Below are 16486 nucleotides of genomic sequence, written 5' to 3'. Positions count from 1 at the left end.
TCGCAAGTATTTACTTTCTGGAGTTTTATTTTATTAACATGAAGCACTTGCTGACTTTGCTCTGAGAAAATTGCTTTATTAAATAAACTTTACCTACAAATAAATGCATATAACTACAACCCTAACTGAAACTCAACTCTAACACTGACCTTCAAAGCAATTCTTCACCTTTAAACAGTCATTTGAAAAAAGTGAGGACCAGCAAAAATATCCTTGCTCCGTAAAAGTCTCTGTTCCTCACAAAGATATAACACACACAGGTTTGTGGACAGCCTAAACAAAACCTCCTTGGTCCCCATGAGGTCCACTAGTCCTCACAAGGTCAGTGTTGGAAAAAAGCTTCCACAGACGTACAAACACACATACACACACATGCATGAAGAAACCTCCAGAGCCAGATTCTTAAGAAGCAACAGACGTAATTTTATGAACATGGATACTTGTCATTACAAAGACGTTGTAACATGAATCTCCTTTCTTTTCTTTTTTTCTTGGCAAAATGAGAGAAATAAACTTCCATGTCAACCGAAGAAAAAAAAAAGTTAAAACCCCCAAAACAGCAAACTGAACATTTTGGTCCGGTCAATGAAGCGATGACGTTAAACGTGCACATTAATGTAAGTTATTCTGAAATTGCTTTTACATTCAGTAGCATCTCCTTTTTAGCCCTCGAAGCGCATGCAGCCTGAGAGTGGAAAACATAAATTCTCCTTCGATTGGACCAAAGAAAATAAGAAAGATCTATGCAGGTGACCTATGCAGACGTGTTCCACGCATCCTTCCACGGAGAAAGGCTCGTCTTAGCTTGTGGACGCTAGCTCACATGCATCAGGAGGCTGTTAAGGCTGTAAGAACCATCTGTAGAGAACTCATGATGCAGGGTCCCATTCTCAACTGGCTTTTCCTTTTCGGAGAACTCGGAGATTCTTCAAAGCAGAAGACAACAGTGGGCGTGTTCACCGGGGCGGGCTGGAGGAGTTTCTTTGCACTTTTTTTTTTAGCAGGAGATGAAAGCAAAGTAGCAGCAGCAGCAACATGTGTATAATATATATACTGTATATGTATGCATGTGTGTGTGTGTAAGTGTTTGTTTCTGCAAAAATCATAGAGGCGTCGTTTCCCCGTGACTCCCACAGAGCCCTGAGGTGGCGTCGATACTGGCACACAAACACCTTCGGACACTTGTCTTGTACAAACACAGCAAGCCAACACTCTCGTACACACATGGGTTTCTTAATTACATTCACACATTGTTTTTTTTTTTGTCCTCTACAAACACGTAAACACAGACGGAGAGAGGGCGGCGAGGAAGGGGGGGCGGCACAGGGCAGGGTCCTGCGGGGACGCCGCGCCCTCCCTCCCCGAGGATGAAAATACTCCAGAGGCATTGAAATGGCAGCGACTCCTCAAGTTCACTTCTCCCTCGGTTCCCAGAGATGGGATGGGTGGGGTGGGGGTGAAGTAAGAGGAGGCAGTGGGGGTGCTGGTGGGGAGGATCAGATGAAAGGGTTCCGCGACGTCCCTCGACTTGGATAAATATTCCCCTGGAAGGCAAGAGAGGCAGGGTGAGAACCAGCGGCGAGGCCTTTACTACGCCTCCTGGTGGTTTGCAGAAGAAGAGAACTTCACCCTTCACTCCTATTCACTTGCTTTCCATGCTGGGAAGCGATACTCACAGTAAACGGGTTCACCGACATCGGCCGGGCGACTTTGGGTTGAGAGTCGGACGCAGGGAAGGAGGCAAAACCTGAAACGTGCACAAGTCAAACAACTGGTCAAACTTTGAAGAGATTCCCTAAAAATAAATCAGACTTGAGATAAGCATCATGTTCAAGAGGCTAAACACATGTTTAGTGAGGTCACGATGACCTTGACCAGTCAAATCTAATCCATTCATCTGAAAAATGAGTCCAAGTGAACATTTGTGCCAAATTTGAGGGGATTTTTCTCAGGATTCTCTCCCGAGGCATTCTTAAAAATGCCAGAAAAAAATGTTTTATGAGGTAAACCTTGACCTTTGACCTCCAATTTCTGCAACTGAACGTTTGTAGCAAAATTTCCCTCTAGGCGTTCTTGAGATTGAACAAAACTATGTAATGTTCGTGCCAGATGTAATGAGATTCCCCGTGGGTGCTCCTCATAGTTCAGAGTGACCTTCCACCATCAAGTTCTAATCAGTTCATCTTCGAGTACAGATTAACATTTACACGGACGAACATGCAACCTATCGCCGGCGTGGACGCATTAAAAAAGTTCAGCCCTGACACCAGAAACTGCAGCTGACAGCAGCAGCAGCAGATCCTCACTGTCTGTGTGAATCTGTATTCCTGCGCGGTCGCCGCCGCTCGCTGTTGAAAATAATGAAACATTTGCAGTGTGTCGGTTTCTCGCAGCCTCACAGTGTTTGATCTGCAGCGTGTGCACACAGAGTGGATGTCCCACAGGCTGCCCCAGAGTGGGATGCAGCTTTTTCACTGTTTCCTCAGGTGTTATAACTGAATGTATGGATGAGCGGGCGGAGGGCCGTCATTTACCAGAACACACTGTCGTCTTTCAGTTTTCAGAGCAGGAGACACTGTTACAGCCGCTCTGGCTCTGAACAAGCTGTTCCCTTAGTACTGTACGAGGAAAGAGGGTTTACTGATTTATGTTACAAACCTAAACCTAAATAGTATTATCAAAATAATTACAGATTGGGACCATATGTGCTGTTAAACCTGCTTTCAGACCTGCACTGAAGTCAGTTGCTTCAGATGTTTCTCAGGACTTCTCCTGTCATCTCTCTGGTAAAATATCAGAGTGAGCTCATGTGAGATTACAGCAGGAAAACGTCTGGAAAGAAATCACAGCAAGCGAGTGGGCGTGTTGATGATGTGTCAAACAAGCGACAGGAATGAAGCAATAAGATTACAAAAATCTGAGGATGAAAAACAAGAGGCGGACACGAAGAAGACGCCGACGAAGACGTCAACTTGGAAAGACGACGAGATTCGAGAGCTTTTGGCGCTTATGTCAATGTGCTCGCTTGATTTACACAATCCTGCCTCCTCTCACCAGACGCCAACCCTCGCGTGAATGTTCTCAAAGTGTGAAAGTCAAACTCTGGAAAATGTGCGGACCCAATTTTCCTCATTTTCCAGAGTTCATATCTAAAAACTGCCGGTTGTCAGGTCCACCATTATCCTCAGTTAGAGTCAGATGTATTTTAACAGTCTCCTTGAAGATTAAGTTAGTCTTCTTGTTATGTGAAACAAGTGTATTTCAGATCATATGTTGATTTGCGGGCTGTATTTAAAAAAAAACACAATCTCTGGTGCCTCCTTGTGGTCGGATGATTACAGTCGAGTTCTAAAAGCGGGGACTTTGTTTGCGGCAGAGTTTGGAAAAGACGACAAAGTTCTTAGTTCCATTTAAGAAGTGTTCTGCACCGCAACAATATTCCTTTAGAGTCTTATTAAGTCCATGTGGGCCGAGGGAACTGAATGTGCACGACACAATTAACTGCTGCTCTATTCTTCTCTGCTCCACCTTGTTACAGGAGAGATTTACAACAACGCATGTGCTCCTTAATTATTAAAAATGACCTCAAAAGCTGCACTGTTGAAATTAAATCACTGTAAAACATGAACTCCCAAAAAACATGAGATTAGGACAGAAGAAATAATAATAAACTTTACCATTGGCTTCCTGGCTGCTGGCTGACTCGTGAGGAAATGCATTCTGGGTGGTGGGCGTTGGGAAGGAGGCGGACGCAGGGAACACGGAGGTGGGCGAGCTGACAAACGGGCTGGAGTCACCTGGAGAGAAGAAACGGCAACACGTCGGACAGAGTCATGAATATTAATATGAATGAATTTAAAATAACACGACTGTTAGTGAGCATCAGAGGGACAAATGGTCAATCCCAGAAACTCTACAATATGACAGGAAATCATACGTTTTGATTATCAAGTTATCATATTCGTCATCATTTAAATATATGAAACAATCATTTAAATAAAATCTACGTCTTAAAAGTCTAAAACATGTGTACTGGTGTTTTCCGATCTCGACCGCCCTCAGCAGCAGGAGGCAGCCGAGTGAAACGTCTGTGGGAACACGGGTCCTCACCTCCTGAGGCGTTGCTGAAGGGGTTACTGGGGGAGAGGGCAACAGGCTGCTGGGAAGCAGAGCCGGAGCCGGAGCCGGCGCTGAATGGGTTGGGGAAATCTGAGAAACACACACACACACACACACAGGGGGAGAGTCAGGGGAGATAATTCTCAGTGTGTGGGGTTAACAGGGAACATTCCTGCCTATTCAAACCAGCACTGCCTCGAGTCACACAGATGAATCCCAATCGGGGCTCAAACACTGAGGATCTGATTGTAAATACAGTGCAGATCCACGTGCTCTGTACCTACTTGCAAAGGTCTGGGAGCTGGACCCTGCATCGACACCGGGGGAACTGAGGGGGAGAAGCAGAGAAACGGAGGATCAATCAGACTGTGACCTTTGTTGGGCTCCGCACGCAGGCGCTTTAACCACCTGTCACGTCATCACAAACACAAGCGGATTTGACGAGATTAGGGATTTTTTTTCTCTCCTCCTACCTGGCAGGAGTGGAGCTGGAAGAGAGCCTGCTGCCGAAGATGGTGCTGTACTGCGGGGGGCCAGCAGGCGGCGCTGCAAACAAGCATTTCACACACAGACAAGACTCAAATGGAGAATTAATTTAAGAAATCAAGTGCAACTATTATCTCCGAGCGGCGAGCGGCCATGTCACGAAGAGTTCAGACAGTCGATGTTAAGCGTGTAAGTCATCTGAGAACAAACGAGCATAACAAACAGCCTGAATAAAACACGCTCCCCACGTTAAGCTTGATATGAATCAAAGGGAGCTGGAGCAGAAAATCAATAACCTGCTTTCCTGTGCCAGGCAGGGGGGGGGGGACAACAAAGCCCCTTGTAGGATATTCTCAGGACTTCACACATGATGAATCCCATGCATCTTGGTTATCAGAACTCAGGTGGCAAAAGCTTTTACTCAAGTAGTAGTAGTACAGATACTTGTGTTGAAAAAATGACTGAAGTAAAAGTATAAATACTGGTTCAACCTCTTCACTCAAGTAAAAGTCTAAAAGTGGAATGTCCTCAAAGTATCAAAGTCAAAACGTGGCCCTGTGAAGGTCATTTCTATCGGCCGTGTCTGTGCAAACCATCGTGTCCCATTAAGGGTTAGGGTAAGTTTAAAGACTATTAAACTTAAACCATTTTTACTTTGAATAAAATTAAATATAAATACTAAAAACTGTGGTTATTTAACCACTCATACTTCAAATTAAAAAAAAAACAATATTCTAAAAACAGGGGCTATTTTAACTTAAACCACTCGATTGTTTTTAATTTTATTTCTACATCCTAAAAAAACGGATAACTCCCTTGAAATTCATTAAAACGAAATTAAGAAGCCACTTTTGAAAATGTAAGAAATAGAAAGTGCAGATATTTGTGTTAAAATCTAAAGTGACAAAAATATTTGTGCCACTTCTGCAAATTTGTTATGAGACAAAATCAGATAATAACAAAAAACAGGAATCGACGAGGTGCCATGAATGAGTGTGCAGCAAACACAATGAGCAGACTTCAGCCGCGGCATTTGGAGTAAGGACGTTATGCAACCGGGCTGAGCCGTCCGTGACAATCTATATCACACGCACACTCAAACTCCCCCACTGCCTCTGTGTCTATGTATAACAAGCGGTGGAAGAAGTGCTCGGGTCAGTTAGTTTATATAAAAATAGCAATACAACAATAAAAAACTACGCTACTATAAAGAAAGGTTCCACAGTCACAACTCTACTAACTGGAAGTAAAAGCAGCTGCAGAAAAATGGCCTTTGAAACTGATGTATTAGTATTTAATGCCTTATGGATTTGTTAATGCTGATCAATACGTGCATGTGTAGCAGTTTTATGAAAGTTTTGAATATTTGGTGGTTTAGTCCAGAGGTAGATTAATCTATAGTGATGGTGAGATGATTAACGGGGCAGAAAAAACTCATTTATATTAATGTTTTTGTCTTTTCTATTTAATTTGCTTGTGAAATCCTGGATAATATAATTAAAGATGTGAGATGTTAAATATCAGAAACATGCAAGGTATCAACAACAATTAGTTTAATCTGAAACAATGTATCATCTTCTGTGAGCTTATTATATGTATTAATGTAAAATTTAACTCTCAGATAAATGTATTCGAGGAAAATGTGCAGTATTTTCCTTTGAAATGTAGGAGAGTACAATAATAAAGTGGCTTAAAATGGAAATACTGCTAATAAATACTGCTTACCGGGACCTCAGTACTTAATTTCATTCCCTCTCATGTACCTCATGTTTTGGAATGACATCAAAATCTACTTAGGGTAGGTCTTAAAATCCAAAATCTTCTAAATTCCAAGTACAAAGAACAGAAACTGAGTAAATGTACCTTCCGTCATTTACAAAATGTTTTCTTACTTAACGATCTCATTCAGAAACTTCAGGTACAAATCCAAACATTTTCCAACCTGTGGTCGTAGGCGGGTCGGAGAAGACGATGTCCAGCTGGGACACGGCAGCGTATCTGTCCTGGCCGGAGCGGCCGACCGGCGGAGTCGTCTGGCTGCCACCGGCAGGATGCTGCTGAGGTTGGGACAGCGACTGGGGCAGACCCTGTGGCTGAGCGTGACTCAGACCTCCAAAGTCCACGCTGAGAGACTTGGGGAAGGCCCTGAACGGCCCCGTGGCCCCCGAGGCCGACACTGTGCGACCTGAGGGAGAGAAAACACAGACTCAGTGAGAAGCAGATTGAAGCAGAGAGGCTCTGCTGATGCGTTCAAGAGCAACACACAATATGTCGCTTATAGACCTTACAAGTTGTACTGAATTTTATTTAGATCATTCATAAAATTGTGAAGGATTTTACATATTTATATATTAAGTTAATTCAAACTGCATTTCTATTGAAAGCAAGCAAACAGGCAAATAAAAAATGATATAGTAAACTTATATTATTATTCCTTCTTAGATAAACACAAGCTTCTAATTTCTTCTGTTTTGGAAGAGTTGAGAAAACGATCTCAGCTGAAGTCCATGTGATGTGATAGAAAGCTCCAGAACAGATACTAAATGGTCGTGGAGGTGAGAATAATTCTTCAGCTGCTGTTTTCAGTCGTTTCACATGATCATCACCAGTAGATCTCCTCGGGGAATGAGAAGTGATCTCATTTATACAGCAATTAGTTTTCAATCTGCTCAGGAAGACCATGGAATATGGTCAAAAGCCCAGAATAGCAACTTAATGGCCCAGACAAACTGTAATTTCAGCTGTTTTGTCCAAGATTGAAAAATAATTTTGAGCCTCACAAGGACAAAATAAATCTCCCTACAACGTCCACTTAGTAACTGTTAAAATCACATGGTCTTTACTTTTAGTAACATTTAAATCTAAATTGGAACTGGGGAAACCCCATGTGCTGAGGAAGTAACTGTACTTCCACTTAAATGTAAATAAAGGTAACGTTTTTTTAAAAGATAGAAACAAATAAGGAATAATATTTTAGAAATTGAATTTTTTAAACAAGCCAAGTCCAGAACGACTCATGAATATGATACAAAAAGAAGCATAAGCCTTAAGTTTATCCACATAAAACATACGCAATATAAAGCAATTTATCTCATGCTACGTAAACATTTTCATGCTACGAGACCAGTGTTGCCAGATGTACGATAATAAGCGTATTTGTACCATAATTTTGCGCTCACTACGATGTACGATCAATAATGCATGATGTAGAAATGATGTAATCTGGACAGTAAAATATGGATCACGTCTGTGTTTCCACGTCTTTCCAGCAAATCATCCATGTTGTTGTGATGAACGTGAATATGGATCCCTACGTTTGTATGTACGCCGCCGTCTCATGTGTCGGAATCTCGACTCATATTCGAAACATCTGCATTGAGTGTCCCATCACTACTCTGGACGCGTATGATAATTTTCCTCAAAATACGATAATTTGAAGCTTCTGGTACGATACTTCTGGCAACGCTGTACGAGGCTCAACTCTGCCACGATTAGCTCGACATATCAAGTAGCATGTGCTGTTGTCATGGTTGCATGAACTAAAATATCAAAAGCCCAAGCAGGAAGCCAGCAGCTCTCTGGGTATTCTTCAAAAAACACCCAAAGAAATACAATTGTTGGACGGTAACAAAGGCAGGAAATCACAGTAAACATGGTTCCAGCTAGCAAGCCCTCATCAAGCATTAGCCACAAAGCATGCCAGTGCAACGTTTGCATGGGGTTGTATAAGTAAAGTACAGCTTGTTGTCCTCCGTCGAGACACAGACCAGACCAGACTTGAGCCGACACAGATTATCTGAAGATATAAAGCATTTGCAAAAGTCGGGGCCGCATGTTTTTGGAATGTGATCATACGTCTACAGGAGGGTTCACAGATACAGACGATCTGTACACGAAGAAACCTAAACAAACTACGATACTTGTTTGTGACATTGTTAATGTATGTTGCAGGATTACATCTGCGCCCTACATAGTTCCCGAGTGCCTCAACGCCAACATGGGGAGATATATTAGCAGGGGGGGTGGGAGCAGCAGCAGCAGCAGCAGCAGCTACGGCCTAAAAATAGCGTTACTTTAAACTTGTTCTTCTTCCTCTGTAGGGACAGTGTGTGTGTGAGTCTCCTTGACCCTCTCAGCCTTCAGGTCTGGGCTTGGAAGAGGGGAAAGCTGACTGATGAGGACAAATATCCAACCCTATGGCAGCATGTGACACCGGCCAGCCGTGAGTCGGACAGATAAATGAATATAGAGTTCAGAGTCTTCTCTAAAACTGCTTTAAAATAAGACGTTTTCAGACAAGAACTGTGGGAAATGTCTGAAAAATAGGGCCTGAATATTTCGTTTGATTGAGATTGTCCGGACATGACGTAGAAATTCCACTGCGGATATCGCAGGTTTTTCTTGACAGCAGCGTTGTCTCTTATCACCAAAAGCTCTCGAACCTCGTGTACGACACCTCTACGTGTACGACACCTCGGAGATATTTGTATTCTTTTCGTCACATGTTAGAAATGTCATCGATAACGGCCACTATTTAAAAGGAGGGCTGGCAGGAAGAGTTCTGTCAAATATCCTTAGATAAACAACTGGCTCGGACATTTGCGTCCTCACATTTTTAAAATGTCTTCTTCAGTGCATGTCTGAAAGCAGCTTTATAATCTAATTCACACGCTCGTGCACGGCCCGGTCAGCACCAGCCCCGGCTCGCACATTGGCCATGTATTATGAATGATGCAGCAATGAAAAAGCTTATTGATCGCAGCCATTCAGCAAACACGCAAATGCATCGGCTGGAGCCGTGTCTTACCTAAAGTGAAGTGGTTTTTGAAAGAGCTACTGGCTACGAGGAGAGGAAGGAAAGAAAGAAAGAGGGTTAAACAGAGGGAGGAGAGGAGAGAATAAAAGAGGAGTAAGTTTCACTGGTGTCATGTTAAAAAACTGTTGTTCCTGCTCGTGGACACCTCGGCAGTCTGTTGAATTTAGCTTTACACGAAAAGCAACCCAGTGTTCTGCGATGACGGCTTTTTGAACCCAAGCGATATGATGGAAAAACATAATCAAGATGCAGCCGAAGTGCTTCTCCCTCTATGTCCTTCCAAATGTGACACTTTGAGCCGACAGCCATGAGAGCACAGCCTCATCGGTGAGAATCAGTGAAGATATTCTACTGCACAACACACTGACACTGTCCACTGCTACATGTTCTCGCTACAGGCACATCGCACAGAATAGAAACGGACATAGAGTCATAGTCTCACTTTCAATATGCACCAGAAACAGTAGATAAACAGTTCAGGCCTTTTCTAAATCATTTCATAAAGAATTTCTCAATACGGGTTATTTGGAAGCATTTTTTCAAAATCAGACTTTTCCGGTTAGATTGAGACAAGGAAAGGAAACAAGGCGTCTAGTGGGGGACACACCTGATGGTCGTGGGAGGGCGGGGAAGGAGGGGGCGTGACTCTGAGCCCCCAGCCCTGAGGACAGGGAGCCTGGCCGCTGTCTCTCTATCCCACACAGGGTGGGGTCTGAATCAGAGAGGGACATCAGACACAAGAGAAAAAAAAATGGTGAAGGTATCGATCAGATTTAGTTCAAATCTATCTATTCCTCCTGTAAAGATCAACCCCCCCGACCTTTCAGAGTGGGGTCTCTGAAGCTTTGCGAGCGCGACGGCCGAGCGGTGAACACGTCCATCCGCATGTCGGCGGGCGAGATCGCGGGCACTCGATCCCACGGCGGCAGCTGGGCCTGGGACTGGATGGGACGAGGGATGAGGAGGAGGGAAGGAAGAGAGAGGAGCAGATGGGAGGTAGAGAGAGAAAAGACAAAGGAAGAAGAAGTGAGTCTCTTTCATGCGTTCTCAATAATTCATGAGCAGCAGCTTTGATGTGGAGGATACCTGGGCGCTCGTCGCGTCCCCACCCATCAGTCTCTGTCTCTCTGCTGCGGCGTGGAATCCGACTCAGGTCATTTGTTCACCTCCTATTCTCCCTTGTGGCTCTTTGAACTACTTGTCACTTCCTCATTTCACCCACTTTCACTCCCCTAACTTTATCTGCATCACTCCCTCAATCTGTTTCATGCACAATTAGAACACGTGTAAGCCTCTTACCAGGGGCCGTGCCGATCTGGCGTTGGGGGGCAGGTTGTGAGCGGGCGCCTGGCTCGCTAGGGGACCATGGGAGGGTGGCATGGCCTGGACCCCCGGGCTCCACGGACCCTCCACGTCCCTCCGGTTCTTACTCTTGGAAAAATGCCTGCGAATAATGGGAGCATGAAGTGAGTCTGTGTGACTAAGCAGCCTCTGGAAAAAAGATAAAAAAATACACAATAAACGCTTTATTCATCAAACATCTCGACTAAGGATATTTCTTGAGCTTGAAGCTTAACCCAGAACTATTTTTTTCAACCACGCACAGAAAGCAGCTATTATCCCTGAGCTACTGTTTCTGAGTCGGAGCCTCATTTTCAAACTGTGGGCGTCTAAATTTGGGACAAACATCATTAGTTGTTGTTTGGATCTAATTTAGCTTTTATACATTTTCACTTCGAGAGCTGAAAATATGTAATAATGTAGCCGTGCAGCTAAATGTACTGAACGCTAACCCTATGTCCGGAGTGTAGATCCTGTGAGATTATCTGAATTGATCGTTCTGGGGTCAATATTGGATTTTTACTTGGGTGTGTGTTAACAGTTTGTTTACATGCCTGGAATTCTTCTCACCAATCTGGAGATAGTTTTGAGGTCGGAAATTCCAGATACGTCGGACTCTGAATAACAAGTCGGAGGCTGACGTGAGTGAAAAATGTCAAACGTCCACCTCGTGGCGGCACTGAAGCAAAAGTCAGGGGGGAAATCCCAAAAATGTATTTCTCAAATTGAATATTTGCTGTTTTTCTTCATTTTCATTTTAGAAAACTGAACATTTTCTTACTTTCGTACAGTTGTGACACTTTTACTCACCAAACAATGAATCTGGAAAAAGAATTAGCAGGATGAATCAGTATTTTAAAATGAGAATTAGCAATGGGACTAATCCTCACCATTTCTTCTTCTCATATTTGTCCTGCAGGAACTCTTTAAACTTCTGAGAGTCCTTCATGTCGGAGCAGCTGTCCGTCTTTGGGTCAAACACACACAGCCAGGTCCTCCTCCCGATCTGAGCACACACACAAACACACAAACACACACACACACACATTTGAAAGGAGAAGTGAGAAATCATGCGGCTCGCTGAAAGTCACACAGCATCAGAAGGGGGGGGTCTGTGTCTAATTGCTGGAGCATGAAATCAAACGACAATCACTGCTTTTGTTCGGCGTTTAGTCTCATCCAGTCGCTCGCAAAAACACACAAACAGGCTTTTTTTATCACTGATTCATCTCCAGCACAAGAGTCAGAGTGCTGCAAATATTACTGCCTGTGAATCATGACTGGCCCCAATCGCTCCTCAGAGGATGACGAGGAGGAGAAAGAGCCGGACGACACACTCTGCCTCCACCCTCACATTATACTTGATCCACACACACACTCACACTCACACTCACACATCCTGGGCTACAGCGAGCTGATAAAAATGGACAGCACTCATCTTGAAAACGCTCCACACACTTCATGTGTGTGATGTAAGCTCAGGAGCGAGCGCTGGCCTCACCAGTGGTTCCCATGTGTGAGTGGGAGCTGTCTGGTGCCTCGTTTTTTACAAAAAAGACGATACGTCGTCAAACTGATCAAAAAGACAATAAATATTTATATTTGCATATTATAAACGTGACACGTGGTCACATGACGGATCAAGGTGGTTGTCTGGCTAGTTGTCACAGATTGGTTGTCATAGCAACACAAGCAGGAGCTCAACTGATGCTGGATTGTTGAGCCCGATGTTGACATTTCAAAAATTGGATTGTGATTTATCAGATATATCTGCCGGAGAGCGGACACAAATAAATATATTATTACTGTTGTTGTTTTTTACAGATATAATGACAAATATTAATTTACCAACCAAACTGGATATTTTTAAACAATTATGTGATTTAAAAAAACACAATTCTTTGCCATTTTCTTACATTTGACAGAAGGATCAATCGAGAAAATAATAAGCTGATTAAATGTTACGAAAACTAACCCTAAGTTGTTATTTATATAAACATACAACGAATGTTTGTGAATAACCCTTAAGTTACATTTTTGCTAGAGATCTTTGGCCATAAAATGTACTGAGTGAGATATTTCTCTGTGAAGCGGTGCCCTGGTTTAAAAACAGTTTGGGAACCTCTGTCTTCCCAACATAGAAACACTCACTCACTCACACACACACACACATGCACACACACACACACACACACACACGGACACAGAAAGGAAATAGATCGTGGTTTGGGTGGGACAAACAGAGCTGGTCCCTTTTGTTTCTTGGCACCGTGCGAACCCAGTAGCAGCATTCTTCCCAAAAACAGCTCGCCCACAAAGACTGGTTGAACTGGTCCCTACGAGGGACGTTTCATGTTCCACATCCTAAGTTTGAAAAAGCTGAAACACAAAACTTATGCTGCCTGCCGCCCTGTTTTTGCCTTCGTGACCTTGGACGACCTTACAAAGTTCAAAACAACACGAGAAAGTCCCCCCTGTCACCTGAAGGATGTCGCTCACTCACCTCGTTGCCATGGTTTTGCAGGAATTCCACTTCCTGTTGGGAGAAGGTCGTCATGGAGATGGACTTGACTCTGTGGGGAGGGTTGAGGCCTCTCCTGGGACACGGAGGAGAGATGGAGAGAGGGATTTAGAGTCATGTGATTCAACCATAAAAGAGGAAGAAGAGGAGGAGGAGGAGGAGGAGGAGGAGGTGCGGTGATTCCTGGTCTCTGAGAGGAGACGTGAGGACTGAGCAGGTGGAACTGTTTGACAGGTGACAGGGGAAGAAGGTGCCACACACACACACACACACCCTGCAGAGATACACATGTTTGCAGTCACCACAACCTGCGTGTGTGTGCGTGTGTGCACGTGCATGTGTGTGTGTGTGTGTGTGTTCTCCATGCTGTGGGGGGGGATACAAAGTGGGACACTGCTGTAAGGTGTGCAGGATTGCGCAATAATAACAGTGCTGAGACCTTCTTCCTGATGAGGAGTGCTGGGACTGTAGGCTGAACATGCACACACACACACACACACCCACACTCACTCATGTGCACGCCCACACTGGAGAGGAGCCTAGAGAGAGAGAGAGAGAGAGAGAGAGAGAGAGAGAGAGAGAGAGAGAGAGAGAGAGAGAGAGAGAGAGAGAGAGAGAGAGAGTGTCAAACCTGCACCATGACGAAATGAATGAGCAAGTAGCTGACAGAGAGAGAGAGAGAGAGAGAGAGAGAGAGAGAGACTGCGTAAATGAACGTGCGCACACATCCACCGCTGCTGTCGCGCCGCACCAACACTCCCCTGTTTACGCAGAAAAAAAGGGCGCAGATGAGGGCGCACGGTTAGAAATCAGTGTGTGCACGATGCGATCACAGGCCCCGCGCGACTTTTCTCTTACTATCACGCTGCTGCCGATGCGGTGGATAATGTGCGGGGGGTGGGGGGGGGCAGGGGGGCAGTGTGCGGTGGATGCTGTGCGGGGATCTCTACTCACAGCATTCCGGAGCACGACGTGCACACGAAGCTCCCCACCGTGACGTCGGTGTAAGTCACCCCGGGCTGGCTGCACTCGAAGCAGTGTTTGTTTACTCCGGACTGGGCCAGCTCGCGGACCTTGCGGGCGCAGATCTCCTGGTTGTCCCGGTGCTTTCGGTTCGACATGGTGCCTGGATCCTCTCTCTCTCTCTCTCTCTCTCTCGCTCCCCGCTCTCCGGTGCCTGGTGGGCGGACACGGGCTCGGTGCAGACGCCGCTGTCCTCCTCCTCCGCCTCCTCCTCCGTTCACCTCACGGCCGCATTATGGAAGCGCTGCTCCTGCGGCTTCACCCACAGAGAGCGCGGCTGAGGAGGCGTCAAGAGACACGGCGGCACGCAGACACCGAGCCGGAAGTGGCCTCTTCAGAGTAAACGCGAGTAACAGGTGGAGTAGTACGGCGGCCGAGAGAGCTCAGCGCGCTGCAGTTTGAGAAAACACAGGGGAAATGGGAAGAAGATTAAGAAAACAACTTCATCACATGAGCTGTAAAAAGTCACAACACGTGCATATAAGAAAAGGCATCTGGCGTGTGTGGAAAATGCTGTTAAAAAAGAATTGAATCAGTTTGAAAACAAGTTCGACTTTAGACTGGGCGGCTGTGGCTGAGGGGTAGAGAGGTCGTCCTCCAACCTGAAGGTCGGCAGTTTGATCCCCAGTCTTCCCCACCTGCATGCCGAAGTGTCCTTGGGCAAGATGCTGAACCCCGAATTGCCCCTCATAGAACAAGAAAGTGCTGCTAATAGATGCACTGTGTGAATGTGTGTGTGAATGGGTGAATGTAAAACTGTACTGTAAAGAGCTTTGAGTGGTCATCAAGACTAGAAAAGTGCTATATAAATACAAAACCATTTGTTCAAACACATTGTTCTGATCTCATAAATATGTATTACATCTAAATTGAAAATAAAAACTTGTAAAAAGCTTTGTTTGTCATTAACCCATTTGTGTATTTGAAAGAAACAAGCATTGTTGCTATTCTACAGTGGAGCCTAGACAGCTCAACGCACTGCAAATTAAGAAAACATGCAAATAGAAGAAAAACACATGCAAATTAAGAAAACAACTTCAACAATTTGACAACACATGCGCCTGCAAAAAGTCACAACAGATGCAAATACAGAAACATGCTGCGAATAGCAAAAACGACACATTTTTTCCAGGAATCCCAAAACAGTTATGGACCTGGTTGCAGTTCAATGCTTTGTGAAGTTATTGAAATGTCTGCTCCTCGTCAGTGCCGATGGAACACTAACTTTTGTGTTAATCTAAATAAAAAATACATTTGTTTGCTTGTTTTTGTCTAAAAGTGGTTTTGTGGTTGCTCCTGCATTTGATCTTGATGCCTTGTCTTGTACAACAACCCTGTGTTGAAATCTAATTTGCCTGTTTTTGTATTATTTGATTGTTTTGGCCGACAGCGGAGAGATGACAGAAAACAGGAGGGACAAAATGAGGAATGACATGAAGCAAAGGTCTTTGGCCGGACTTGAACTTGTTTGATCAGACCTTTAACCCCTAAACCACCGGATTATCACCAGCATCTGTTTCTAATGGTTTTAATATTAACACTAAAGTGACACCAGGAACCTGTTAATTCAGCATTTTTATAATCATAGACATTTGACATTCTGTATTTATTTCATTTAAGCTTCACTTAAGAGGGGCTCAGGAGGTAGAGAGGATTGTCCGCTAACCAAAGGGTTGATGGTTTGATTCCCAGCTCCCAGAGTCTGGATAGTGAGCCCCACCAACAGTGTTTGAATGGTGTGTGTTAAAGACTGCAAACAGAAACATGAATGGGTCAATGTGACTTGTAGGCTACAGTAAATCTGGAAAAGTGCCTCACAAATACAATCACTTTTACAGTAACCTTTATCAAACCGATGATAAACCAAGTCCAAATACTGTCCTGTAAAAACGTATCAACTCTAACCCTGTGTTCAAAGGAGCTATTGGTTATAAAAGTCAAACCTTGTCTCTGCATCTTCCAATCAACCCACTCGTCCCATTGCTGTTATTTTTGTAAAAAACCCACCGGATGTGACACCTTGACTCCTGTCCGACTTGACGCTTGGACAGACGCGTAGGGGATCTCCTGTCAAGAGACAAACGAGAACCTGTCGAGCAGCACAAGTTTTGCATGCATCTGAACCAACGTGTTATTTCCTCTGTCACAACCCACGTTCTGTCCTGTGCGTCTGCGCCTGC

At 44.4% G+C, this 16486-nt stretch overlaps 1 protein-coding gene across 2 annotated transcripts; it reads right to left on the bottom strand.

The window, feature by feature from the left end:
- Nucleotides 1–399: 399 nt before the first annotated feature.
- agfg2 (ArfGAP with FG repeats 2) lies at nucleotides 400–14712 on the bottom strand. 2 transcript variants are annotated; one of them, XM_034569204.1, is made up of 14 exons: nucleotides 14238–14712; nucleotides 13266–13359; nucleotides 11653–11768; nucleotides 10721–10865; nucleotides 10242–10362; nucleotides 10029–10133; nucleotides 9413–9445; nucleotides 6548–6790; nucleotides 4593–4665; nucleotides 4404–4447; nucleotides 4111–4209; nucleotides 3678–3797; nucleotides 1677–1747; nucleotides 400–1544 (listed from the first exon to the last, which is right to left on the bottom strand). In XM_034569204.1, the coding sequence occupies exons 1-14, from the start codon at nucleotides 14402–14404 to the stop codon at nucleotides 1497–1499; spliced, it is 1479 nt and encodes a 492-aa protein (XP_034425095.1). In that variant the 5' UTR covers nucleotides 14405–14712; the 3' UTR covers nucleotides 400–1496. The 2 variants fall into 2 exon arrangements, with proteins under 2 accessions (XP_034425095.1, XP_034425096.1); XM_034569205.1 differs by lacking the exon at nucleotides 9413–9445.
- Nucleotides 14713–16486: the final 1774 nt, after the last annotated feature.

This window comes from Hippoglossus hippoglossus, chromosome 18 (genome assembly GCF_009819705.1).
Source record: "Hippoglossus hippoglossus isolate fHipHip1 chromosome 18, fHipHip1.pri, whole genome shotgun sequence".
NCBI classification, from domain to species: domain Eukaryota; kingdom Metazoa; phylum Chordata; class Actinopteri; order Pleuronectiformes; family Pleuronectidae; genus Hippoglossus; species Hippoglossus hippoglossus.
The sequence above is the reverse complement of the archived record's forward strand: the minus strand, read 5'-3'. Positions and strand labels throughout refer to the sequence as shown.

Bases quoted from the DNA above. Each gene is read 5' to 3' on its own strand.
- agfg2 (XM_034569204.1), bottom strand. From the start codon at position 14,404: ATGTCGAACCGAAAGCACCGGGACAACCAGGAGATCTGCGCCCGCAAG. The intron at 13,360-14,237 runs GTGAGTAGAGAT...TCCGTGTCCCAG, and splicing joins ACGTCGTGCTCCGGAATGCT to GAGAGGCCTCAACCCTCCCC. The intron at 10,363-10,720 runs GTAAGAGGCTTA...CGTCCCATCCAG, and splicing joins CCAGATCGGCACGGCCCCTG to TCCCAGGCCCAGCTGCCGCC.